General features: G+C 41.1%; 1 protein-coding gene across 10 annotated transcripts in view; it reads left to right on the forward strand.

Annotated features, from left to right (window-relative positions):
- The window catches only part of DMD (dystrophin), a 1,922,593-nt gene that overhangs the window by 1,600,039 nt on the left and 297,844 nt on the right, over nt 1-24,710 (forward strand). For 9 of the 10 annotated variants that reach the window (XM_019529123.1, XM_019529125.1, XM_019529122.1 and 6 more), the window contains 2 exons: nt 16,856-17,028; nt 20,702-20,858. In XM_019529123.1, coding sequence (XP_019384668.1) covers nt 16,856-17,028; nt 20,702-20,858 — 330 coding nt within the window. Of the gene's footprint in view, nt 1-16,427; nt 16,535-16,855; nt 17,029-20,701; nt 20,859-24,710 lie in introns of those variants that run through there. The other variant, XM_019529129.1, reaches the window with a different exon arrangement.

Here is a 24,710-nt window from a genome sequence, read left to right on the forward strand (position 1 = left end):
TGTAATAGTACAATTTTATTTCCCTTTAAATAACCATAGAACTCAGAAACCTGCCTGAAGATCATAGCTTACTGGATCTAGCAAACTGCACAGAAGTTATTGTTACTAAAATCTCCCATTTTGTGGAGTAGAAGGCAACACAAGCTGCCTTCCATTGCTGGCTGGGGCCCAGACCAGCTGGATAAGAAGTGGAGCCAAAACATCCCTGGACAGAAGTCTTCTGGGTCACAGCTGTCTCTGTGAATGCACAAGAAGTCTGGATTGACCACCCCTGTGGTCCAGGAACGTGCCCTGCAGTGTACTGCATATAGCACACCGTAATGTTATTTTTCTTGTACTACTATAAACCAGAACAAATTGTTTCCATGACTATGTTATACCATCTCTGACACCCTCATTAATACTAAGAAGCATCCTACTATATACATAATCACATCAAAAGGAAATTCTGTCACAAAGTTGGCCCTACTGACAATCACAGTGCTACATCTTTCTGCTTCATGGTAATACAGGTCCGTCCACTCTTGTTTTGGAGAATGTTCTGTTTTTATGGGTTTAGTAAGATGTTACTACTCCACTAACTAGCACTGTTCAAATTTAATTTCACAGTTCTCTAATCAGATGGTAAAGTGAATTAACTACTGTTCCAATATACTAAATACTCAGGCTTTTAAATATTTGGATGTCAGCACAGAATCTCTCTTACATATTTTGCTCTGGTTTTCTGCTCAGGTGCTCAAAGTCTTATTTTACTTACAGCAATTTTACACTGAAGTAACTGTGTTGACTTAAATGGATTTCCCTCAGATTCATACTGATATATTGGAGAGTGAAGAAAACCATGTTTTGCCTTTTGAAAAAAAACAAATGAAGGTTAATCTGCATTTTTGTTGCACCTTTTAAAAATATTAGCAAAATAACTGAAGCTACAACATGCACATATTATCATAATGTACAGATAGAGAACAGATTGGGGGTGGAATAATTTGATGAGAAAATAATAAATTAATCATTGTAATGTAATTGTTGACTTTACGTGTTTATTCATAAAGGTAAGCAGTAGTGTACCTGAGTGGGAGGGGAGGTGACCAGGGGCACTTCTACATGTGATGGGGGTTTAGTCCTCAGGGTTTTATTCTGTGCCCCCTAAATTTGAAATGATGGGTTTTTACTTGCAGCTCACCTTTTCATTTTTCCATTACGTTACAATGAGGGGCCTGATGCTTTTTTTGGTCAGAGCTGGAGCCTGCCTGCAGCTGGTGGGCGAGGTGGCCACTGAGCTGCAGGGGTGGGGCCCCCAGGGCCACCCAGGTGGGCTGCTAGCAGACTGGGTGCTGCCCCAGCTCAAAGGCAGCACCCAGCCTTATCCAACTCTTCCCCAATCCTGAGCAGGAGCAGAACCTGGCCTGCTAGCAGCCCACCCAGGAGGCCCTGGAGGGGAGGATACTGCTACTGCAGAGGGAAGAGCCAGGGCTACCCACAGCTCAGGGGCTGCTCAGCCCACTGGCAGCTCACCCTCCAGCCATGGGAGAGGTGGGCTGGCTGCACCCAAAAAAAATAATGGATTGGGCCCCTCACCACATCTGCCTTCAGCAGGCTCCTTCAGTCAGGAGGACAAATGAGCTGGTTGCCCCTCAGGCAACACGGGAATGCAGCAGAAGAGTGGCTTGGGTTTGCTGGCAGCCAGAGGAGGCGGTGGGGTGGTGCATGGGGCGCTGAAAGCCCGGGCAGACTGCTAGTTGGCCGGGGTCTGTCCCAGCTCAGAGGTGCCTGATCCAGTACTTGCCCAAGCCTGCCTGGGCTTTCAGCACCCCATGCACCATCCCTGCTGCCTCCTCCAGCTGCCAGCAAACCCAGCCAACCTCCTCCCACCTTCCAGGGCTGCCCCAGGGGCAAACCAGCCCATTCCTGGGTGGTCCCATGTGTTCTGCTGGCCACAGGAGCCTGTTGAAAGCAGAAGCAGAGAGGGACCCGATCCTGTTTTTCTGCAGAGCCTGCCTCTCTCTTCCATGGCTAGGGAGTGAGCTGACAGCTGCATTGTTGTAATTTGCCATGTTGCAAAATAAACTCCATTGGAATGCAGTTTAGTTTGCAACAACACAGACTCATTTACCCCACCTCCCCAAACTCTCGCATGTGTACAGTGTGATGCCATTAAGGTGCACACAGTGACATTTTTATCATGTGTACAAGTGCCCCAGGGTAGCAGCCCTAGACATTGCTTCTGTCAGGGCAAAAAAGCAGCTGTTGCTGCAGTCAGCACAGCAGGAGCCATCACTGCCCCAAGCATGTGCGACTGTCCCAGTTAAGAGCTACAGTGCTGTGGAGGTAGGATTGTTGGCTTGAAAGGAGGCATTATGGTTATGCTAGTGTTTGGGCCTGATATGGTTATGCTAGTGTTTGGGCCTGATAACACATCCAAGCATTTGGAAAGAGATTGTGCAGAAAGTGTCAGTTCTCTGTTCACATCTTCATCCTGTAAACCACAGAGGAAGCCAGTAAACATATGTCTGTAGAAATCAGACTTATGCTTCTGCTTTCTACACTGTAATAAACCTACTGAAACCTTCTGTAGATCAGTAACCTGGGGTTTATAGCTCCCTTAGTAGGTGTGCTGCCTAAGGAAGGTGAGGAAAAGGGGAACAGGAAGTTCTCTAACAAGACAGAAACAAACAGCCTGTAGTCCACTTGCTTCTATTAAGACCTCTGAAATGTATGGGGTTACCACGGATATATGAGAATCACATTTTCAGCATTTCCATTCCTGTGTCTGGTTTCCTCCAGAGAACTGGTCTTCTGAAGGGAACATTTGACTCATAGACAGTACGGTCAGATATAAGCACTTGGGTTAAGTGTGCCTCCTGGCACTTACAGCACTCTACCTTACATCATTCCCACTGAAGTTTTAGCTAACCTGTTTATGAAGAAAGGCATTAAATACAACTTCAGCATAGCTCTTGGCATTTGAATTTTATTAAGCAATACCTGGGATGGAAGATAGAGCTAGGTGAAAATGTTATCTTTGAAACAATCCAAACTTTTTAACAGCATTCTAGAAGCTTAGTTATATGCTCACTTCTGTTTTCATTAATGCCTTATGCGTAAGGCACCTAGTTTCTGCTTTTGGTTCTCATGCTGTCTTTAGAGTTGTAATAACAATTTATCATGTTTTAATTACTACAACATCATGTTGTGAAACTGATGTACCAGTTATTTTTCTCCAGGCATCAAACATGTTGCCAGCAAAAGAATGACACATCAGAGTTTATAACACGAGATTACAGCAGAGATTTGTGACAGACTGAATGTGAATGATGTGTAGAAGGTGTAATAGTTATGGCTGGATGCTGTGAGAAATATTCTTTTTAGTTTTGTATTTTTAAAATGTAACTGTCCCTTTATAAGGTAGCAGGGGACTTCCCATCCTTCTTTATGTGATAAGACAGAGCAGTATGGCATCTTAAGGTACAAACAAGCATTCTCTGCACCCAGTCTAGGTTTAGGCTGCCTACACCTAGACTGGTAACAGTATGTACAGCCATCCGCCACTGCCAGAAGCAGGGTGCAGCTGTGTGCGAGAGCACTTCAGGGATCCTGCGGTTGTGGGGAGGGCTGGCAGATCTGTGAGGTTGTGGATGGGGAATTGGTACTTCTGCAGTGGGGGTTGCCTAGTTGGGAAGGAGATGAAGAGGCTAAAAATAGCCCAGTCAGGGTTGGTTGGGGGAGGTGGGGAACAGCACAGCCCCAGGACTAGGATAAGTGACTGGGCTTTTCCAGCCCCAGGGCAATGCTGTGAACATGTACAGACATTCACAAGATGAGGTTAAGCCTTTCCAGATCAGGTTAACTCTTTCTCAATCCAAGTAAGTGCACTTCCCAAAGTGAACTGATCCAGATTGAGCACACCTTTTTTTCTGACTGAATTAAACCCTCCAAATGCCTACATGAGTGGACATTTAAATCAACTTAACCCTGGTTAGGTTGATCTAAGTGTAATACCTGTATATACATTTACAGACTAATTTATTCAAAGTGGCATGAGCTTTTAAGCTAGGGACAGACATTCAAAAAGCCTGAGTCCAAATTGATTCAATCTTTGCAGGTTAGTCTAACCTGGCTACGCTAAATCAGTTTTGTAATTGGACAAACATACCAGAAATGCAGGCACATGCCTGCATTGGCTCAGGCTAGAGGCCTGGGGATGCTAGAGGAGCCCTCCCTTCCTTCCACAGCATGGAGCTGAACAGGGCGTGGCCAGGCGCTGCCAGGAGCTCTGATTAGTCCAGCAGGGAATTGATAACAGTGTTTATCACCCAATTAAGAAAACAACAGAGGGATGTTACCAGCTACTTGTTGATTCTGCCTGTTGATTCAGTGCAGACCATTGCCAGCATGTGGTCTTCTAGCTAATACACAGACACCTTCTCAGCAAGGCAGATGGGAGGGGGGAATTCCTGCTTATCAGGGAGTGGTGACAGAGAGGGGGAAGCAGCCCACAGTCTCTGAAGCTCCAGCCAAGGAGCAGAGGGGAGGGGTCAGCCCTGCTGTGAAGAAGAGAGCCCCCCCCAGCCCAGAGAGCATGCTAGGATGCTGGGGGAGTCTGGTTTATCTTAAACCAGCAAGGGGTCTGGGACAGACATGGCATAAACGAGTTTGAGCCACATTAGTTAAGTCTGATACTATGTTGAACCAGGTGTATGTCAAACTGGTTTCAGGCATTCCCAGACTGGTTTATGTGCACTGAACATCTGTTCTGTTGCAGGTTTAAACTGGTCACTTATCACTTAAACTGGTTTATGTGTAACATCTGTCCCTAGCCTTATAGGCTACAGCCTACTTCATCAGATGCTATGAATGGACTTGGTAGGCAAAGGCTCTAAATGGAAAGGAATAAGGTCATTTAAATACAAAGGATAGGGAAAGGATTGGGGAGGGAAAATTAGGTTTGACATACTAAAATGATAAAAAATGGACAGATGCACAGCAAAATACATGTCCTCACACTTACAAATCATACTCCACCCCAGAGCTGTCATTTGTAATAAATAAGTCCCCACCACTTTCACTGTTTATAAGAGAAGGGAATGAAAACTTTTCCTTTCTTTTTCCCAAGATTTCCTTTCCACTTTTTTCAGGCAGTTGTACCTCTCAGCCTTTCTGGCTGCTTGTTGTAAGAGAAAATCAGTACTAATTGGAAGCAGTGGGATGTGAGTGGAACTAATGGAGGTAGTTGCTCTCCAAATTATTCTGCAGGACTTTGCATGGCAATGAGAATAGGCAGCGAGACCTTGGCTGAGTAACTGAGTGGAAGCAAATATTCCTACTGAGAACGATGCTGCCTTTGTGCTGTTACTCTTTCATCTCTGGCAAGGGAAGGGCAGGAGGGAAAATTAGAATCACTAGAAGAAGTGGCATAATTATTTTGCTGAAAACTTTGCCAAGAGGTTGCAGGAGGATATTCTGACAGAGGATAGTGGTACAATGAAATTAGACTTACATTGCAATGATGGGGATAGGAGCAAGTACAGAATCTGTACAGTGAATCAAGTGCCTTCTGAAAGCTAAAATAATCTGAATTGGCACAACTGGTTTAGCTGCAGAAAGCTCTGTCTGTCTGTGCATGTTTTTCCAATGCTGTTTTCAAAATTAGCTTCCTAAGCCCACATTTAGGCCCAACTACTTGATATGTGTAGCCTCCATAAATCCCTCTTCAAAACATGCATGATGTCTGTTTTGTCTTTGCTTTCGTAGGTGTTGCCCCAAAAGCCATTAGCTAATACCTTACTTACTCAAATTCAAGACAAGGGATTTTTTTCTCCAGTCAGCATGGGGGGGGGGAGGCTTTGTCTTGGATTCGAATACTGAGGCTGGAGCTGAGCTGCTGCCTGCACTGGCTTGCTAGGTGGGGCGGGGGTTGGGGTGCAAGGAGTATGTGAGAGACTTCAAGAAAGGGGGAAACCTGCAGCTGTACCCCCTTGCCCTCCCTGCTGTAGTCTAAATAAAACCCCTTTCTGCTCGAGGTGGATGGCTACATATGCACATACTAAAACAAAGTTTTCTATAACAAAATATGAACCCTGTAATAGTATATAATGCATCGTTAAGGGTGGGATCCTCTGTCCTTTGAAGTCAAGGGCAAGACTCTGCTGGGATAAGCCACTAAATGAGCAAATAGGTCTTCTTTTATAGAACTCTCTTGTGTGTTTTTGTATTATTGCATTTATCCATTATATTTTATTTCAATGTAAGAATCTATAATAAAAGCAGTTTCCCTCAGCAAACTATTAAAATACACTTATTAGTAGATTCATAAGTTCCACAGATCACGTCAGAGAACAAAATATAAATTGTGCATGGTAAACATTAATCAGCCTATGGAAAGCCTGTGGACTCCCATGTTACCACACCCATTTACTTCTGAGGAGAGGATAAAGTGTAACCATCCAGTGTGCCTTAAGTGTCTGGGCTATTAAACCTTTGGGAATCAACTGAATTGCAAATAGCTTCCTAAGTCTTAATAGTTTCCTAACAGTAAATGCCTTGCCAGCTGCCTCTTCTGGAGACGTAGAGGAGGATGACCAAATGTGTTCATAACAACACCTTCCATTTGTATTGTGCTTTGTTTTAGTAAATGCAGCAGTACTTTACAAGGATGGATTTTTGCATATTAAAGATAGAGGCATGGAGACAGTGGCTACGTGTGGGGGTGCACAGGGGTGCATGTGCACCCCCTGAGAGGCCTTGCTCACCGCTTAGGCAATGGGTGGGTGGGCAGGCGGGAGAGCTGGTACCCCCTGTGAGCACCAGCTGAGGAGTGGGAGTGCTGCTGCGCTCCTGGAAGTGGCCACAGCCATTTCCAGGAGCACTGCAGCCACTTCACAATCAGTCATGGGGGGATCCCCACCCCAGGCCCAGTCATCAAGATTGTCCACGGGGGATCCCCACCCCCAGTCACTGACTGGTCGCTGGGAGGAGGGAGGGGAAGCACATGACCCCCTTGTATAAAATGGCACCATTTGGCCATGCATGGAGAGGTCTGAAGTGATCGCTCACCCATACCAGGGATGGACCAGGCAGCAGAACCCGGTCCTCCTGAGTCCTAATCAAGTGTTCTGATCACTACAATTTTTTGAAGTAGGATTTTCTCAGTAGCACAATGATGAGTGGGTAACCAGGACATGAACTTCAGGCACACATTTAGTGAGTATGTAAGAATGGCAGCTACTGCCACCCTGACTTCTGCCAAGGCTAATGCCCAGGGTGCAGCCCCTGGTTGTTGTGCCTCTGAATTTCCTACATATCTAGTGATTACTATGTATGTTCGTACAATGGCATAAATGTGTACAAGCGTCTTTAGGAAAACTTAAGTTGGCCAGTGGGTTCAAGCCATTGGTTTTCTGTTAAGAGAACTGTCTCCCAGAAGCTGTCTTGAGTTATAAAAGATTCAGCTGAGAATTAGTGCCATAGCTTTTCACTTCAGAAAAGTACATCCATGCAGAAATGTGTCTATTAGTATAGAGAGGTTTGAAATGGAAGCATTAAATCTTTACTACACTTTTAGGCTACAATCTGCCCTATTTATTAATTGTTGTCCTTTTTTTATTTGCTTGGATTCCTATTAATGTTAAGATGGGAGGAAGGGTGGACTTGATTGAATATAATCTTTATTTTTAAATACTAGATTCTACAGTTTTTATGTTTACATGTATATGTTAAAAATCCGGATGATTTTTAAATATATGCCCATTAAAAATGATGGTAAGAAATGCTGCTGTTTAGTTCTCATGGTGTTTGTTTTAAAAACCTTAAACATTGGTGTGATTCTCTTGAACACACATGAATGTGTACGTGCACACACACTTTCAGGTGAAAGGTTACATCTGGAGGTAGAAAGCTGAGACCCAGTCTTGTACTCTGGTAATCAACTATTTATTCATATTAGTCTCATTGGACAGGATATCAATAGAACTCATACTCCGAAATTACATAGCTGCTTTTAAAAATCCCAACCATCGTCTCCAAGGCCTAATCACGAGTATGGATCTTCATTTAAAGTTTTACCTATTTATGAAGCTCCAGAAATTTTTGTTTTTGTTTGGTTTGTTGTTGTTGTTTGAAGGACAGGGACCAAGTTGATAAAGATCTTTTGTCTCGTCCTGTACTAGAGAGTTTCTGGGATTTACAGAGATTGTTTTTTACTGGGCAAGGTGATTCTTTTAGCTTTCACTTGTCAACATTTGCTTCTCTGCTGGAGAATTGTCTTTGATCCTCTGTTATCTTGAAAACTGTGTTTGGAACCTAGAAATGTCTTAACAATATTCATAGACTTATCTCCCCAGTAGAGAATAGAGAGGGACCTTTTTATCTTTCTTCTTAATCAAGTCATTAGCATGAAACTCAGAGATGTAATCGTACCAGACTGGAATTGGGGTCATGCCATAGGCTAGTTGAAAAGGAGGTTTCCTGGCATGATGATGTATGGCCATTTCACAACAATGCCTTTAAAACATAAAATCTGCCCTTTAATTACATTTTAAATCTCATTTGAAAAGTTTTTTATCGTTATGGAAATTGTCCTGTAACTGATCCCATGATGTGACCCAATAAAAGTTCCACTGACAGACTAGAAGAAGAGCAAATGATTTAGAAGCTCAAATGTTGATCAGAACATTTGGTTTGGTTACTTCAAGCAGGGTGGGCCATGCTGGCCATGTTGATATGAGATGCTGACTCGGCAGTTGTTACTGTGTAGTCTTTAAGTACTTGTATATCTCTCAAACAGCCTGCACCAAGGCAAATGCCTCTATGGTGGTTTAACAGCTTTTCTGCAGGACTGTGTGAATACAGGCATACTAATCATCTCTGCCCAACAGAGAGCCAATCAGGATGCCTGTAGCATTTCACTAAGTTGGTTATACTAACTGAAACTAGGAGTGGTGTTGGCTACTTTCAGTTCTGCAGGCCTACAGAAGTCATAGTTTCATAGTTGGTAGGGTCGGAAGGGACCTGAGCAGATCATCAAGTCCGACCCCCTGCCATGGCAGGAAAGAGTACTGGGGTCAGACGACTCGGGCAAGATGTATATCTAGCCTCCTCTTAAAGACCCCCAGGGTAGGAGCCAGCACCACTTCCCTTGGAAGTTGGTTCCAGATCCTAGCCGCCCTGACAGTGAAGTAGCGCTTCCTAATATCTAGCCTGAATCTACCCTCTACCAGCTTGTGACTGTCATTTCTTGTCACTCCTGGTAGCACTCGGGGGAACAGGGAAAGGTCATGTATTATTTGTTCTGCAGTTTGCTTCTTAAGCATTGAGTGCCATATACAGTCTCTAACTAAAACAATATTCCTACTAGTACAGAATCATCGTAGTGAAAATATTCTATAGGATATGGCAGGTTCCCAAGGAAGCATGTTGTAGATATTGCATAACAACATGGCCTGCTATTGCCAGTACAGTAAATTGTTTCATTTATTTTGCACCATATTATTTATTTCATTTTATTTTGCAGTCTGAGAGCCAGTATTGGCCCTCGTTCAGCTAAGTATCTGACCTTGCCAACAGTTGCTTCTAAGTACAGTGTTTACTACTGCGAGTAGTAATAGGCAACCGTCAATCCTCTGGATCATCGTACAGTCATAGGTCTAGTCAGATGCCTAATGAACCTGTTTTGGCTGACAAGTTCAGTTCAAAAGTGACACAGTTTGTTACAAGTTTCACAGATCCATATGTCGTCTGAGTTGGAATCCAATTTTACAGCATACAGTTTTCTTCTTTCTCACTTTGCTTCCATCCTCTGGATCAAAGCGGTTTCATATTGAGCTGCACCTAGTACCAGATGCTCCCTCCAGATTTGGTGGGATTCTGCATGTTCCTCCTAACTTTCTATGTAAATGTTGAACAACTTCATATCATTTTTGTACAAGAGACGCCAAGAAATTTGTCCTCCAGAGTGATGTCAGGTATTGGTTCTTCCACCCCTAGGTACACAATCATAGTCTTCTCAAGACTACTTGCCCCCCCCAAAGCTCTTTCATGACTCAGAAAATCTACCCAAGAGATTTTTCAGGGAAGATTCACTGTGGGCAACCAAGGCTACATAATCTGTAAATAGGAAATCTCTCAGAATCAGTTCTTTCATCGTACTTAATACTTAGGGTCAAAAGGGACCTAAACAGATCATCAGGTCCAACATCCAATTCACCTTGGTTTTTGTTCTATACCATGCAATGTTGAATAAGCCTACATCTAGTCTGGTTTGAAGATAAATACTATCATGGCTATCCTTGAATGCATGAAGCAGTAAGAATGAAAATTAGATGTTAAAAAGTACTGGGGCTAAGATACACCTCTATTTCACCCCATTGTTGATGTCAGAGGTGTTTGATTCTTTGTTTTCATACACTACAGTTACCTTCATACCTTGATGTAATGATGTTCAGCAGTCTGCAGGGGACGACCCAATTTCTTGAGAACAGTAAATAAGGCCCTATCTGTTGACTGTATCAAAAGCCTTCATCAGATTGTTGAAGGCTATATACAGTACTATGAGAAATCTCAAGTAACATATATTGGTAGGATCAGGCCCAGAGATACTGATCCTGAAATAAATTCCATTTGTACAGACTCATTTGCCTATACTGGTATCTCAGTAGTTTTAGTGTACCGTGGTGCAGACTTAGGTCCCACCTGTACCAAGTTTAGACTGTCATTTTTTACTCCTTCATTTTCTACATTACAGCCTCTGCCTTACAGAGTCAGTTATTTTTTAGATACTAGCCAATTGCCCACCCAGAATGGTGGGGCAGGACCCATCCAGGCTCACTCCCCCTTCCCTCTTGCTGCTTGGGGTCTGGGCCTGAGGTGGGGAGAAGCTGGGCCACCACGGTGGGGGGGCCTAAGGGGAGCAGTGTGGCCAGACTGACCCAGCGGCAGTGGGAGGACAGGAGGAGCGGGTTTGGGGCTGACATGGGGGAGCAGGAGTGAGGAAGGAGTGGGCCTGGGCCCAATGGGGGAGGGGGGCTCATTCCTCCCCTCCCCCATAGCTACCGTGTTGGGCTGGGCCTGCTGACCCTCCCCTCCCCCCACTGCCATGGTGGGCCAGCTTTTCCGCCCAGCTCGGGCTCACTCCCCCCTCCCCACATCAGGCCCGGGCCAGTCCTCCACTAGCTCTGGTATCACTGCCGATGGCATGGCTCACCTGGTCCTCCCCCTCCCCCGCCACAGAGAAGAGGGGTTGGGGAGGAGTGGGCCCGGGTCTGTGTCACCACCATCATAGCAGTGGGCTGCCTTCTGTCAGAATGCTTCTTTGCATTCTGCTTGGCTGTTTGTCAGCCAATCAGAGCGCAAATATAGCATTACAGACAGACAGACTTAAGCTTTTATAATATTAGAACCTGCTAACACTAGACAGGGCCCAGTAAATAAGGATCAATGGCAACAAAGTTGAAGTTCTTTTCTGTTCATTCGTGTGTGCAGGTAACTTCTAAGCTAAGAGGACACATTTGAGAAGAGATGTGAAGAAATGGAGAAAGATGTTAATTAGTGGGAGTAGCAAAGAACACAGGAAGGATGAGAATGAGGAGCCCTGCTAGTTCACTTATTTCTATTGATAGGGAGATGACTGTGCAAGTCTACAGCCCTCTTTGGTCAATTAAGTTTAAGTTTTAATGCAAATCATTTTATGACAGTTTTGCTAATCCTCTCCCTTTGAGGATTTTATATGAATAGAAAAAACTGTTACTCCTTTAGAAGAACATAGCCATAAGCAAGGATTTCTAGATACTTTCAATAATGTCTATAACAGTATACACCAATATGTAGGCCTAACATCAGGCTTTGATTAACATCAACATTTATTATCCTTCATTGTAAATATAGACATTGTTCTCAACTTCAGTCACTATTAAGAATGTCACTCAATAAAATTTGATACTCTCTTTAGTAATAAATTAGTATAATTTTATTTTGTTTATTTTATAGTAAAAATTCTGACCACCAACTGGGCCCCTTTATTCAATTTGTGCTGTCTTCATTCTCATTGAAGTCCCATTGGTTCAGTTAATCCCACTTATTGAGCTAATATATTAAGATTGTACAGTACCTTTAAAATTTAAATTGCTTGGCATTATTTTATTATCATTGGAGGAGAGCAAAGCACAAATACAAGGACAGAACTTGGTTTGTTGAAAGTGGAATTAAGTACTTTAATTTCTTTAAAGTATTACATAATTGACTTAGTAGTACATGGTTAATTTTGTGTCTACCTTGCATGCAGGATAAATATTTTGTCAGCTAGGCAACATTAATTTATGTATTCTAGTCTAACTCATGTGTGGTACAGTTATTCTAACTAATTACTCTTTTGTAGGACTTATTTTTTCTCTTTTTTTCTTTCCAACCTTTTGTAATTAAAGAGAACCAAGTAGAGGAAGTCAGATACATGTCTGATCGCTCTCTGATGTATTGTCAAAAAATAATTATGGCGTTTTGCCATATGTCATGTCTTTTTATATATTGCTTATGGGATAAAATGAGGCTTGACATAAATTAATTACTTTCTTTCTGATAAACTATCTCAAAGCATGATGAATCCCTACAGGAAAAATCAGTGTGACATTGAAGATGGCAAGACTTAGTAAGACTGTATATTCTAGGTTTCAAAATTATTCTTCAGGACTTTGTGTGAGGTAAAATATGTGGGACGTGGGACCTCAGGCAGATTTCTGTAATCTGCCAAGTACATCTTGGGATGCGAGCATCTACCAGTGGGGATGCTTGTCACTATAAGGAATGCCAGGCAGATATCAGCAAACCTCCATGCAAAACTGGTGCCAGAGCTGAACTGGGTGGGACAGGGATGTGTTCCCTGCATGGCAACCTGTGACATGTCATCCTGCAAGCATTCCATGGCTCCAGTAGAAGAGTCGTCTTGTTTTCTACTGACTAATTTGTATGCCCTTTCTCTGTAGCCCTTCTTTCTAAATTACGGTATGCCTTGTAGTTCCAACGGTGTTTAAGTTAGCTACTTTACTTGATCCTATAAGAAGCTATCTTATCAAACTGAAGAGGGCTACACCAAATGGGATGTGTAAAGATTGAATAGGAATTGTAAAGATTGAATAGGAATATGTAGGAGTTCCAAAAAAAATCCTACAAAATTATTTGAAAAGGTTAGACAGTATTGTCTACAAGATTTTGAATCATTCTGCAGCCTTAATATGTTCTTTAAAAAATCTCTTGCGTGATTTAGAGATTATATGTAGCAAAGTTTTCATTATTAAATGCTGTAGGATATTTTTGTGCAAGTTGGCTAAATCACTCAGGCAAAATTCTCATCCACTTAGGTGTTTTTTTCCTAGGTTGTTCAGGATTTGGTTTTGAATTTTCTGTAGCCAGGCAATACTAGAGTGTTTTCCAGCAGATGGATACATCTTGTTGGTTTTCATAGTTTCATAGTTGGTAGAGTTAACAATCAGTACACGTTGATGTACTGATGTGCATTTACTATTGTTGTTTCTTTTATTCCCTGATCTTTTTAAAAGAGATGCATTTTTCTGGCAGCAGCAGTTGTGACAACAACAAAAATACAGTGCACTAAATTAAATTAAATCGCCATGTAACACAAATGGCTTTGCTGGGGTTACACCTCATCTCATTTTGATCTGCTGTACTTACTGTATACACTTGAATGTGTTAGAATATATACAGCTTTTTGATTTCATGTCCTCATATGATGCCAGCATGTCTAGGTATGAAGTGTGACATCAGTATAACTGAGCAATTTACAAGATGAAACAGATACTCCCCCTGCATTCTTGTTGAGGAACAAACTTTAGTTCATATTGATCTTTCATATTTTTTAAGGATCAGATGCATTTTCCTATTTCAGAATATAAATATAGATTAGTCCTTTTCTCTGGTGTAATCTGCCTCTCTCAGGGTACAAGGGAATCATACCGAAGGATGAGAAGCATACAAACCAACCAAAGAGAAATTCATTTGTATTGTTTTCTAACTTTTCTGTGCAGCCAGAATGAATCAAAATTTCTAGTTCAGAAAACAGTCCAAGACGTATAACTGACAGTGGTGATTTGGTAGACAATTGAGACTTGCTAAACTTTTAACACAAGAAGTATTTAACTTACAACTTTCTTGAGCAGGGCTACCTTAATGTATTGCTCTGCTTTAGAAAGTATCATTCAGTTTGACCTGTTATGTTGATCAGGTTACTATAGAACAATTTGGAATAGTAGGAATACAGCATGCCTCCCTCCAAACACACTTTCCTCCTTCCTATAAATTTGTAAGCATGAAGGAAAAAAGCTCTAATTTTTTGTGGAGCACAATACAAGATAAATTAAGAAGGAAAGAAAGAAAAATGCCAGAGGGGTGGCACTGTTACGAGATTCGGTGTAACAGAATATGCAACAAGAGGATTTTATTTGATTAAATAACTCCTACCAGAAGGGGATGCTTGACGTGCGTTTCATGGTGTATGCTGTTTTTGCTGAGGGGAGGCAGTTGACTTTTTCAGAAGCTGCATTAAAAATGAAGAGCACAAGCTAGAGCATCTGACCATTCTCCTTCAGCAATTGACTTATCCTGTTTTTTAATATAAAAAAAACATTTGGGATGTGCACACCGATATTACTTTTTTATTCCCGTGACCTCTATCCTTTCTTGTCTCCTATCGTTTGTCACTCTCCTCAGTTACATTGCATTTAGGTTAAAGGGTGACTTGATCACAATATTTTAGCTACCAGCATGAGGAAAAGACAAGAGTATAACAAGATCAAGCGGCTGGAAGTTGAACTGAGACATAATCAGGCTCAAATCAATGTGCAGGCTTAAACAGTGAGGGGAATTAACCACTGTAACCATTGTGGTAGATTCTCCATTCTTGGCCCTTTTAAAATCAAGATTGGCTGGGTTTTGTAAGAAGTATTTTAATCTGAACAGGAATTACTCAGGGAAGTCCTCTGGCTTGTTTTATTCAGGGAGTCAGACTGCATAATTGCAAATGACCCCTTTTGACCCTATCACCTCTGAATCTGTTAAATCCAACTGTAAGTTATTTGAAGCAGAGAAAGTAGCTTATCTTTATATTGGCATTGAGAATTCTGTGCACATTTTCTAAGGCTCCTAACCTATATAAGTAACAGATGCTTGTTGCCAGGCCAGTAACAGCATAACTCTTTTCTTCTGTTATTTTCCTCCAAATGGCTTCTTTGTCTCTCCAGCAGAGGATGTTGCTTTCTTTGAGACTACTTTGACATGAGAGGAACAGACTATGTAAAGAGGGAGAATGCTCTTAAAACACTACTTCTGCATATAAAAAAATGCCCCAAATCTTTTACAGGTATTCTAAACACTGTTGGGATTACTGATACCAACAGGAGCAGCACCAATACAGTCTCAATTGTTTCTCCCAGAACTTTAGTACCAGTGTTAACACAGATGGGACCTGTGGCCTTTTTAAATCTCTCAGAATATGTCGCTTACAGGGGTTGTTCAAAGAGTGGTAGGGTAGGTAACCAGGAGATCTGCACCAGTGGGGCAACAAGGCTTCTTAGAATGATTCAGTCTGGATATTCGTGTCATTGAAGTATAAAATGCAGCTGGTTGAATTAGGAACACTGTAGTCTTATAATACAGGCAAGACGGTTCTTCCTCTGCTTTGATCCAATCTTCCCGCTAAGGAACATTGGAAAGACTTTTCATTGGAGCTCATCTGCAATGCTCCGCTAGCTCTGGGCACCAGTGCTGAACACCATAAATTACCACTCCTTTCACATTGCCCCCCCAACACTGCTACTGCAGGAAGCAAGCAACCATAGCCAGAAATCTAAATTCCCATAGTCACCCATAAGAACATGCAGAGCTCTACTTCACAAGCCAGTGCACTCACCTTTCTCCTTATTTTAAAAGTAACCACGTTTGTACCCTTGTGCAATGCATGTGTTTGTGTGTGTATGTTTAAATGATTTTTTTTTCCTGGGTAAAATGCTGGAAACAGGCTCCAGAATGAATCTATAACTTTGTGGAGCCGGAGCATACAAAACTCCTAAGAGCGGGCAGCTAATAGACAAAGACTCCATTCAGTGTGTAGGCAGATAGGAATGCTGGTACCAAGCAGCTCTCTAAAGAATGTTCTTTTGGCAGAAGTTGCCTGCTAAAAATCAGGGGGAAAATGAATTTAAAATGTATCTGGCCTGGAATTACAAAACGATAAGACAAGTTAGCTGTTCAACATGAGCGGCCAATTGCATATTCTAGGTCCTTGCTATTCTGTCCCTCCTACAGTCATAGCCCCAACCAATGTTTTGATATATTACAAAGTGGCCGTTTATTACAATTGACTGTTGAGGCCTGTGCTCTGAAATGCATTCTGTCAACAGAATGTAAGTGACTGTGGCATTTTAAAGCTCTGCTGTTGCAGTAGCTTAGTTTTCTTGGGATTGCCATGCAGCAGGACCAGTGTTGCAGTCCCCGGTTCAAGCTCAAAATGTTGCACAGGAAGACGTACCATGTGAAGGTCAGATATAGCTATGATTCTGAGGGGGTTTGCTTATCAGCACAGTTAATATACATCAACCTTGTGTGACTTCTGACTGTCAAAGGCTAGAATTTTTAATGTGACCTAGTAAAGAAAAATCTCGCTGCTTATTGCAGCTTCCCTTATCCGAAGATGAAATGTGTCTGGGTGTGTACAGCATATTTTATTTAGACATGCACTACTATTCAGAGAATTAATCACAATCTGTGTTACATGTGGCACGTTTCATGCTTGGGGAAAGGATAGCTTTTCAGTCTCCATGGTTCTGAAAGAATATATGCATGTTGTTCTGTCTTATAGGACCTCCAGACAGAGATTGAAGCTCACACTGATATCTTCCACAACCTGGATGAAAATGGACAGAAAATCCTGAGATCGTTGGAAGGCTCTGATGATGCAGCCTTGTTGCAGAGACGCTTGGATAACATGAACTTCAGATGGAGCGAGCTTAGGAAAAAATCTCTGAACATTAGGTAGGACTTGCACAAAATTAAAAGCTGGCAATTGATTTGCAGCACAGCATAGTACTTTTCAAGCAACACCAGGGTCTAATTTTATTTCTGTTTCATTCAGTTTTGGAGTGTTTCGTGCTGTTTTGACTGTTGAATTACTTCCTAAGAATAATTAATGTACTTGGTATGGAGATGATAGTGAAGGATTAGGATTTGAGGAAGATGATGAGGTTTTTAATTCCAGTTGTGATATAGAAAAAGAGATTAACATGCTTAAACAGTAATTCTAAATACAGGCACTTTTACAGAGCTGGGTAGGACTTATCAATGTGTCATAAAAGAAAAGTGATTAAACTACGTACAATTATTAGGCTTTATTTGTTGAAGCTGGTTTTTTTTTTCCTGGTGCAACACTAAGAATAACCTTATTTAAGATTAGTAAACTTTATTTAAGGCTTCTGTCTCAAGATAGAGGGGAACAGAACTGAAAATTAAATCCAAGAGTAAAAAGCATCACAAGGTTTCTTAGGAGAACAAACTCCTTGCAAGGAAGCATATAATAAATGCCAGTGTTAGAAAAAGATCAAGCAGAGGTGCAAATCTCAAAGGGCTTAGAATTTCTTTCCCAAAGAAACTGACTAGGAATCTTCCCTTTCTAACTATGCTTTTTCAGTAGACTCCCCAGCTCCATTGCGCGCTCTCTGTCACTTTTTCTTTTACTTACTTACTCTGTGTTGGTGGTAGTTCAGAGGGCAGCAAAAGGTAGAAGCATTTTCAAAGTCATGTATGAAAGATTAGCTTTTGCAGCTCAAGCCCTGAGGGAGGTCAGTGCATGTAATGACAAAAGCCATCTTCATAACATCAGTCATTAAAAATAAATGAAAGATGTGAGGCTGAAAAGATATTAGTAGTTGAAGTCAAAATTAAAAAAGATGGTTTTCTTCTCCTTTCTTCTGATGAGCAAAAGAGAAGTTATATAACCCTTCAAAGCATCACTTTTAGTTCCTTTTCTTTAGATGCCTCTTTAGGTGTGAACTTACTGAAATGAAAAGCAGTTTGAGGAAAAAAACAGCATGTTGGCCAAACATAGGTAATTTAATGTATGAGATTTTCTATATCCATGCTTCTGGAGTTCACTTACTGCTGTCATTAATCAACTCAAAAATAGAAACTTGAGTTTATCACAGTGGCTTTACACTTTTGGATTAAAGATTTAAAGCAAAAGGCTTGCTTTCTAACACTTTACTTGTAATAAAAGGTTCAGAAAATATGTAGGTTGGCATACAAGATAATGCTTTAGCTTTTAAAACACTCGATTCAGATATGACTGACAACTGAATTAAAATGAGTTGGGTATTCTCAGTCTAGGCCCCAGGAGGTGTTTCTTTCCATCAAAAATTCACCACAATTGCTAGTGCTTGCTCAGGGGAGGTCTCATAGCAGAAACATGAACAGAGTTTGTCCTACAGTGTAGTGTGGGCTTTAACCATTCCCTTCAATATCTTGTTTTGATTTATATTAAATTTCAAAGATGAGTCTTATTTTTTTAAGTTTTAGAAAAGTGGAGCTGGAAACCCAAGATTAGTCACCCTGCATTGGCACGTTCCATCTTGAATTTCTAAATATCCAATATTTTGTTTAAAAACATATATGAGAGAAAGATCAATGTTAGGAAGCATTAAGAAATGGAAGAACTTGATTTCCAATATTATCCATTTTTTCACTTGTTTGACAATTGTGATCAAATTTACCTAAATCAGCAAGCTTTACCCCAAAGTATGTTTAATTTGCTTTTAACACGGTAATATAAATCTGCTTTACTTTAGTCATCTGCTTTGTGTCTTCTGTTAGACCCTAAAATAACAGCTAAATTTTTTAAAAAGAACGTGGACTTCTAAATATGCATTTAAAATATTTATATTTGGAAATTTGTAAAAAAGTGATTATGTCTGGTAACCTCCATAAAACTGTGGACAGTATAATTTGTAGAGAGCTCTGAAAAATGTTAAATTAATATTAAATAATGGTGCTTAAGGTCGGTACATGGATCGAAGTTCAGCATTTAGTAGCATTACATAGACTAGACTTGGGAAGAACAGGATTCTGTTGAAATTTCAGTAGAAAGTCTCGGTGAACAAATTCGGCTACATGATGCATTTCATCATGTGTTGTTATCAGTACGGTTACCATCAATCCAATATTACATATCTGAAGCAAGGTTGTGGATCAGTTTTTCAGAAGCCCCTACATCACCTGCTAATGGAAGTAAGGGTATGTTGTCATGCTACTTGCTTTCCCCCTGCTCCCCGCCCCCCGCCCACCTATCCTGCTGACCATCAACATTAAAAATTCTCTTGGCTCATTCCTGAGACAGTCTAGCCCACCCCTGCTCTGATTTCATGGTGGAAGACCAAGTTTCACTCTCGCTCAACCCTTTTTTGTAGTGTTCAGAACTCAAACAAACTAAGCAGGATGGCAGCAGAGGAAACCCATAGCTCTACTGCATTCTACTTCCTGCCCGTTTTACCTGCGATTAGAACCAGCATAGAAAAAGACAAGTAGTGGGCCTGATTTTTAAATCTCCACTTGATTTTCCTAATACTCCCCAGTTGATTCTTCCTAGGAATTATCTTCCCATTATTTGTGTCTCTTTCTGTGTTTCATGTGTACAGCAAGCTAATGCAATGGCAGTTGCTTTACGTGCATTTAAGTATGTGGGAGGGCAAAATTTTAGACATTTAAAGTACACTATAAAAATAAATATTGACTCAGTACACACATTAGTTACCATCTTGCTCCTACACGATAGCTCTCTATGGAAAGTAATTGTTGAAAAACCAGCTTCAACAAATAATTGTATTATGTTCACTACTAAGCGAATGATATAGAAAAACTTTTGATGTTTTGACTGAAATATTGTGTTTTCTCTTTTTCATTTTTCAGTGATGTGTTTCATTTCTCTCATACCTCAAATACTGCAAATATTCTATAGCCTAAATTATCCCTTTATCTATTATAAGATAAAGCACTATCGTGTTTATGTAGTAGCTGTCTGCTAGTTCTATTAATTTAAGGAATAGCTGCTGCATGGATCTGTCATGTGGTAAAATACCTGGCACAGTGGATTCTGCAATATTCATTCAACTATTGGAATGAAAATGCAATACCTGTTTCAGGTTGCCTCGTCTTATAATCGTCCCTATTTATGCACAGTTAGCAACACTTACAAGACAGCACAGCATTGCTCAGGAAAAAACTGACTAGCATTGAAATATCATAGATTTCATAGATTTTTCATAGACATCAGGGCTGGAAGGGACTTCGGAAGATTATTGAGTCCAGCCCCCCGCCCAAAGGGCAGAAAGTCAGCTAGGATCCCAGCAAGATAAGCATCCAAGTATTTTTAATGCCAGACTTGAGGAGCTTGACTCAAGTTAAATCTAACAGAACCAGATTCAGCACAAGATGAAGTCAGTGGAAAGATTGCTATTGACTTTAATGGGTTTGGGGTTAGACCTTCCCTCTAATTTTAATGATCATTAAAGTATCCACCAAAAAAAAACCCAACCCAAAAGAGAGAGCTTTCATGTGGGAATGCAGGCTGTAGTGAGTTTGGATTATGCCTTTTTATTTCTATTATTAACACAAAGAAGAATATTTTTACTGCTCCTGATATAACAATGCATGCTTTCAGGTCCCATTTAGAAGCCAGTTCTGACCAGTGGAAACGTCTACATCTCTCTCTCCAAGAACTTCTGGCATGGCTGCAGCTGAAGGAGGATGAGTTAAAGCAGCAGGCACCCATTGGTGGGGATCTTCCCACTGTGCAGAAGCAGAATGATACACACAGGGTAGGATTTTTTAATGCTCTTTTCATGGCTGTATTGTGTATTGTTTTATAGATCTAATTTTGGTTTAGAGTTCACACCTGCTTTGTTGAAAAGAGTATAATGCCACTGAAAACATTTGGAAATAAAGTAGAGAATTTTCAGAGGCCTCTAGCTCCCTCTGTGTAGTTTGAAATTACCTGCTTAAGGTTCTGTTTAAATCTCTATTATTACTAGTTCTAATTGGGATATTTTTTCTGAATTCACAATATTCACACTAGTAGCTCCAGGCCTATTGCCTCTCTTTTCCCTTGTTCCTGCTCCTCTCCTAAGGTGGCAGTGAGAAACCAGTACTAACAGAGAACCTGTAGTTTCTAAACTCCAACTTGTCTTGTTCAGCTTAATGCCCATTCATAGCACAAGGGGGAAAAAATTCAGATTTGTTTAGTATACAAGCCTTCATAGCTGGTAGGCATCTCATACTCTTTTAATTGCTATAAATATAGGCAGTCAAATTTCTGTGTGGGCAAAAAGATCATCTGTTTTGTCATCCATAATAGAAAGGAATATCCAATTTTCAACATAGATCTTTACAAAATCAGTGATATTGGAAGAAAGGATTGTTTATACCCATTTCGAAAACTATCATAGGGTTTTGTGGAGCTGAACAGCTATTAATGGTGGGTACAAAATTCATCAATGTAACATTTTGATGGAGAAGATGATAGATGGTTTTAGAAGCCTGATAGTGGAAGAACAGTATTTTTTTACTCTTAAGATATAGGTCATATATTCAAAATGAGTACAGACCTCTAGGGATTAAACTTTTTGTTATATGATGGTATCTCAGTAACATATGTGAAAACATTTGCTGTTCTCAGCTGAGGTGGGTAAGCGTACACACCGTAAAATGTCATGAGAATTGTAATTACAAAATGCATAGCACTCTCAGCAGAGAGACTGAGGACTGAATGGGTATGGTCATTGAGTTACCCTGTTGTTCATAAAGGTCATTCTTTGTCATGATGTAGTATGAACACTTGCTCTGTAGTTACCCACATTAACCCTGCATTAAAATAAACAAGACTGAATCCAATACCTGTCATGACCTCTTAATCATTCCTGCCATACCACCTGAAAAAAGAGGTCCACAAAATATTCATTCAAAAGATATGACATATTTTGTTGTATAAAAAAGTTATGCATTAAAAATACTTTTCTGAGTTAAGTAAAGTTCCCACATTGTTTAGTGTTAGCCTCACTACCTAGCTTTTATACAAATAGCAAGCAAACGCATTTGTGGTAGATATAGATGCAACTCATAAAGACACTCTCATGGACCCAGAGGGACAGACCTACATCTTCAGCTCCCTCTGTGCAAAAAATGAAATTTATTTTCTACCTATGTGGACTTTCTACCATCTTTAATTTTCCTTGAGCCTGAGAAAAGCCATGTGTGCCCGAAAGCTTACAGAAACAGATATATTTTTTTGCTATTTCTTAGTTGGTTTAATAAAAGGTATCATCTCTGAACCAAGAGTTCTAGAGTTTTGCATTTCTCCTAGGTTTATTAGATATGTCATTGTGGACATTTTCCAGAACAAGAAACTGCAGATGGTTTGAAATGCACAACTTTTATTTGCCATCTTTGCAGTCTATTCTGATCAAAATGTAAAATCCAAGTTCTGACCATGTATGATAGCTAATAGTACCATAGCATTTTTTAATAGTGCCCATAGCAGTATGTGTTTCCATGCTGAACAGAATGTACCTGATTTCATCTGAGCTAAACAGAGCTAGGTTTGTGTGGTACTGTATGAGAAATCACCTTGAAATCTCACATGCTATAGATGCAAGCCAATGACTTGGCTTTGAACACTTTACAAGAACTATACATAGAAATTGAATAATAAGACTTCTTTGTGGCCCATCATCACTTCTGGGGTGATGGCTGACGTAAAAAGGTAGCAGTGAGGTCAGTGTTTAGGTAAATGTAACCTAGACTATTCATCTCTTCACCTCCCCCTTTGTGACTGAGCAGTTGCAGTCATGGGTGGTGAAGGCAGCACTAATCAAAAGAAGGGAGCAGGTCTTTCTGCTCTCGGAAGGAGCTGATTTAGATTCTCAACTACAGCAAATCCCAATGTGTCTCCTTCCAACACCTGTAAACATATCTGACCCTCTGGATGCCATTTCTTCTCCTTTTCTCTTTCTACCCTTCACTGAGTCAAACAAACACCAGAAGGAGGTAATAATTGCTTGCAAACAGAAGCCATAGTTTTAGGACTTCCTGGAGCAACTTCCAACAGCAAGGTGAGGCTTATTTTAAACAAACCAAGGTACAAAAAAGCATGCAGAACAATGCCTATGAACTGTATGTGAACAATACATCTACTGAGGTTCCTGTTATTAATATAATATCCCTGAAAGCTTTAGTGCAAGCATTGGGGAAAAAAAGTTTGAAAAAATGCATTTTGTATTGAGATACTGCAATATATTCCAGTTCCAAGCTATACAATGAAAATGTATTATTGCCTATGCCCAGGAGTTCAGCCCCTGTGGAAAATTATAGGTAAGCTGCAGCCAGTGAAAGCAGTTGTTATGATGAACATTAAAGGAGAATATCTTGGAGATCACAAAGTCTCAGACAATATTAGGGTTTTAAAGGTTATCCTGAAAACCTTGAATTTTATCCTGAAGTGAAACAAAATCTTGTAGAGCACTTGAGTACATAGGCTGTACCTACATCTGACATTCATATTTTAAAGGACAAATTATATTACTCTATTTGGTTGGTAAAAAAGTCATAAGACCAGAAAAATAAAGGTCATGTTCTCATGCAAACGAACAATAATGACAGCTATTTCAAGGTAGTCTTCTGGGAATGAGAAGCAGTGATGATTCCTAATAGGTTATGAACCACTAAAATGAAAGGTGGATATATAACCTCTCAGATCCTCTCCAGTTCTCCAGAGCAATTTCCCTTGTACCATATATACCCATTTGATGTGTTTTAAGGTGGCAAATCCAGTTATTGCAGTTAGTTTCTGGAAAGTAGAATGAGTTAATTTCTGCCACACATGGAGAGGACAGGTCATAGAATCAATAAGTTGGAAGGGACCTAGACAGATCATTGAGTCCAACCCCCTTCCAGGAGCAGGAAGGAGCACTGGGGGTAGCAGGGGTCATAAGACGCAGCCTGGTGCCCATCCAGTCTCCTCTTGAAGATCTCCTTGGAAGGTGAGAACACCACCTCTCTGGGAAGCCTATTCCAGGCTCTGGACACCCTTACAGTGAAGCAGCTCTTCCTAATATCTAACCTAAACTTATCTTCCCTCAGCTTGGGGCCATTGTTCCTGGTGACTCCAAGGGGGGCCCTGGTGAACAGACTTTCCCCGAGTACCTGCTGCTGGCCCCTGATAAGGTTGTAGGCAGCCACAAGATCCCCTCTCAGTCTCCTCTTGCAGAGACTGAAGAGATTCAGGTCCCTCAGCCTCTCTTCATAGGGCTGGCCACGGAGGCCCCCAACCATACGAGTGGCCCTCCTCTGGACCCTCTCCAGGTTCTCCACGTCCTTCTTGAAGTGCGGCGCCCAGAACTGGACACAGCTGGGCCTGACCAGCACTGCATAGAGCGGGAGCAAGACCTGTATGGATCTGTTAGTGATGCCCCTGTTGATGCATGACAGGGTGCGGTTGGCTCTGCCTATTGCTTCGTTGCATTGGCGACTCAGATTCATCCTGGAGTCAATCCTGACTCCAAGATCCCTCTCTGCCTCTGTGCTGCCGAGAGGGTCAGCCCCTAACCTATAACCATAATGCTGGTTCCCTCTCCCCAGATGCAGCACTCTGCACTTGTCCTTGTTGAACCACATCT

Source organism: Crocodylus porosus, unplaced genomic scaffold (genome assembly GCF_001723895.1).
Source record: "Crocodylus porosus isolate Cpor-Errol unplaced genomic scaffold, CroPor_comp1, whole genome shotgun sequence".
Classification (NCBI taxonomy): Eukaryota; Metazoa; Chordata; order Crocodylia; family Crocodylidae; genus Crocodylus; species Crocodylus porosus.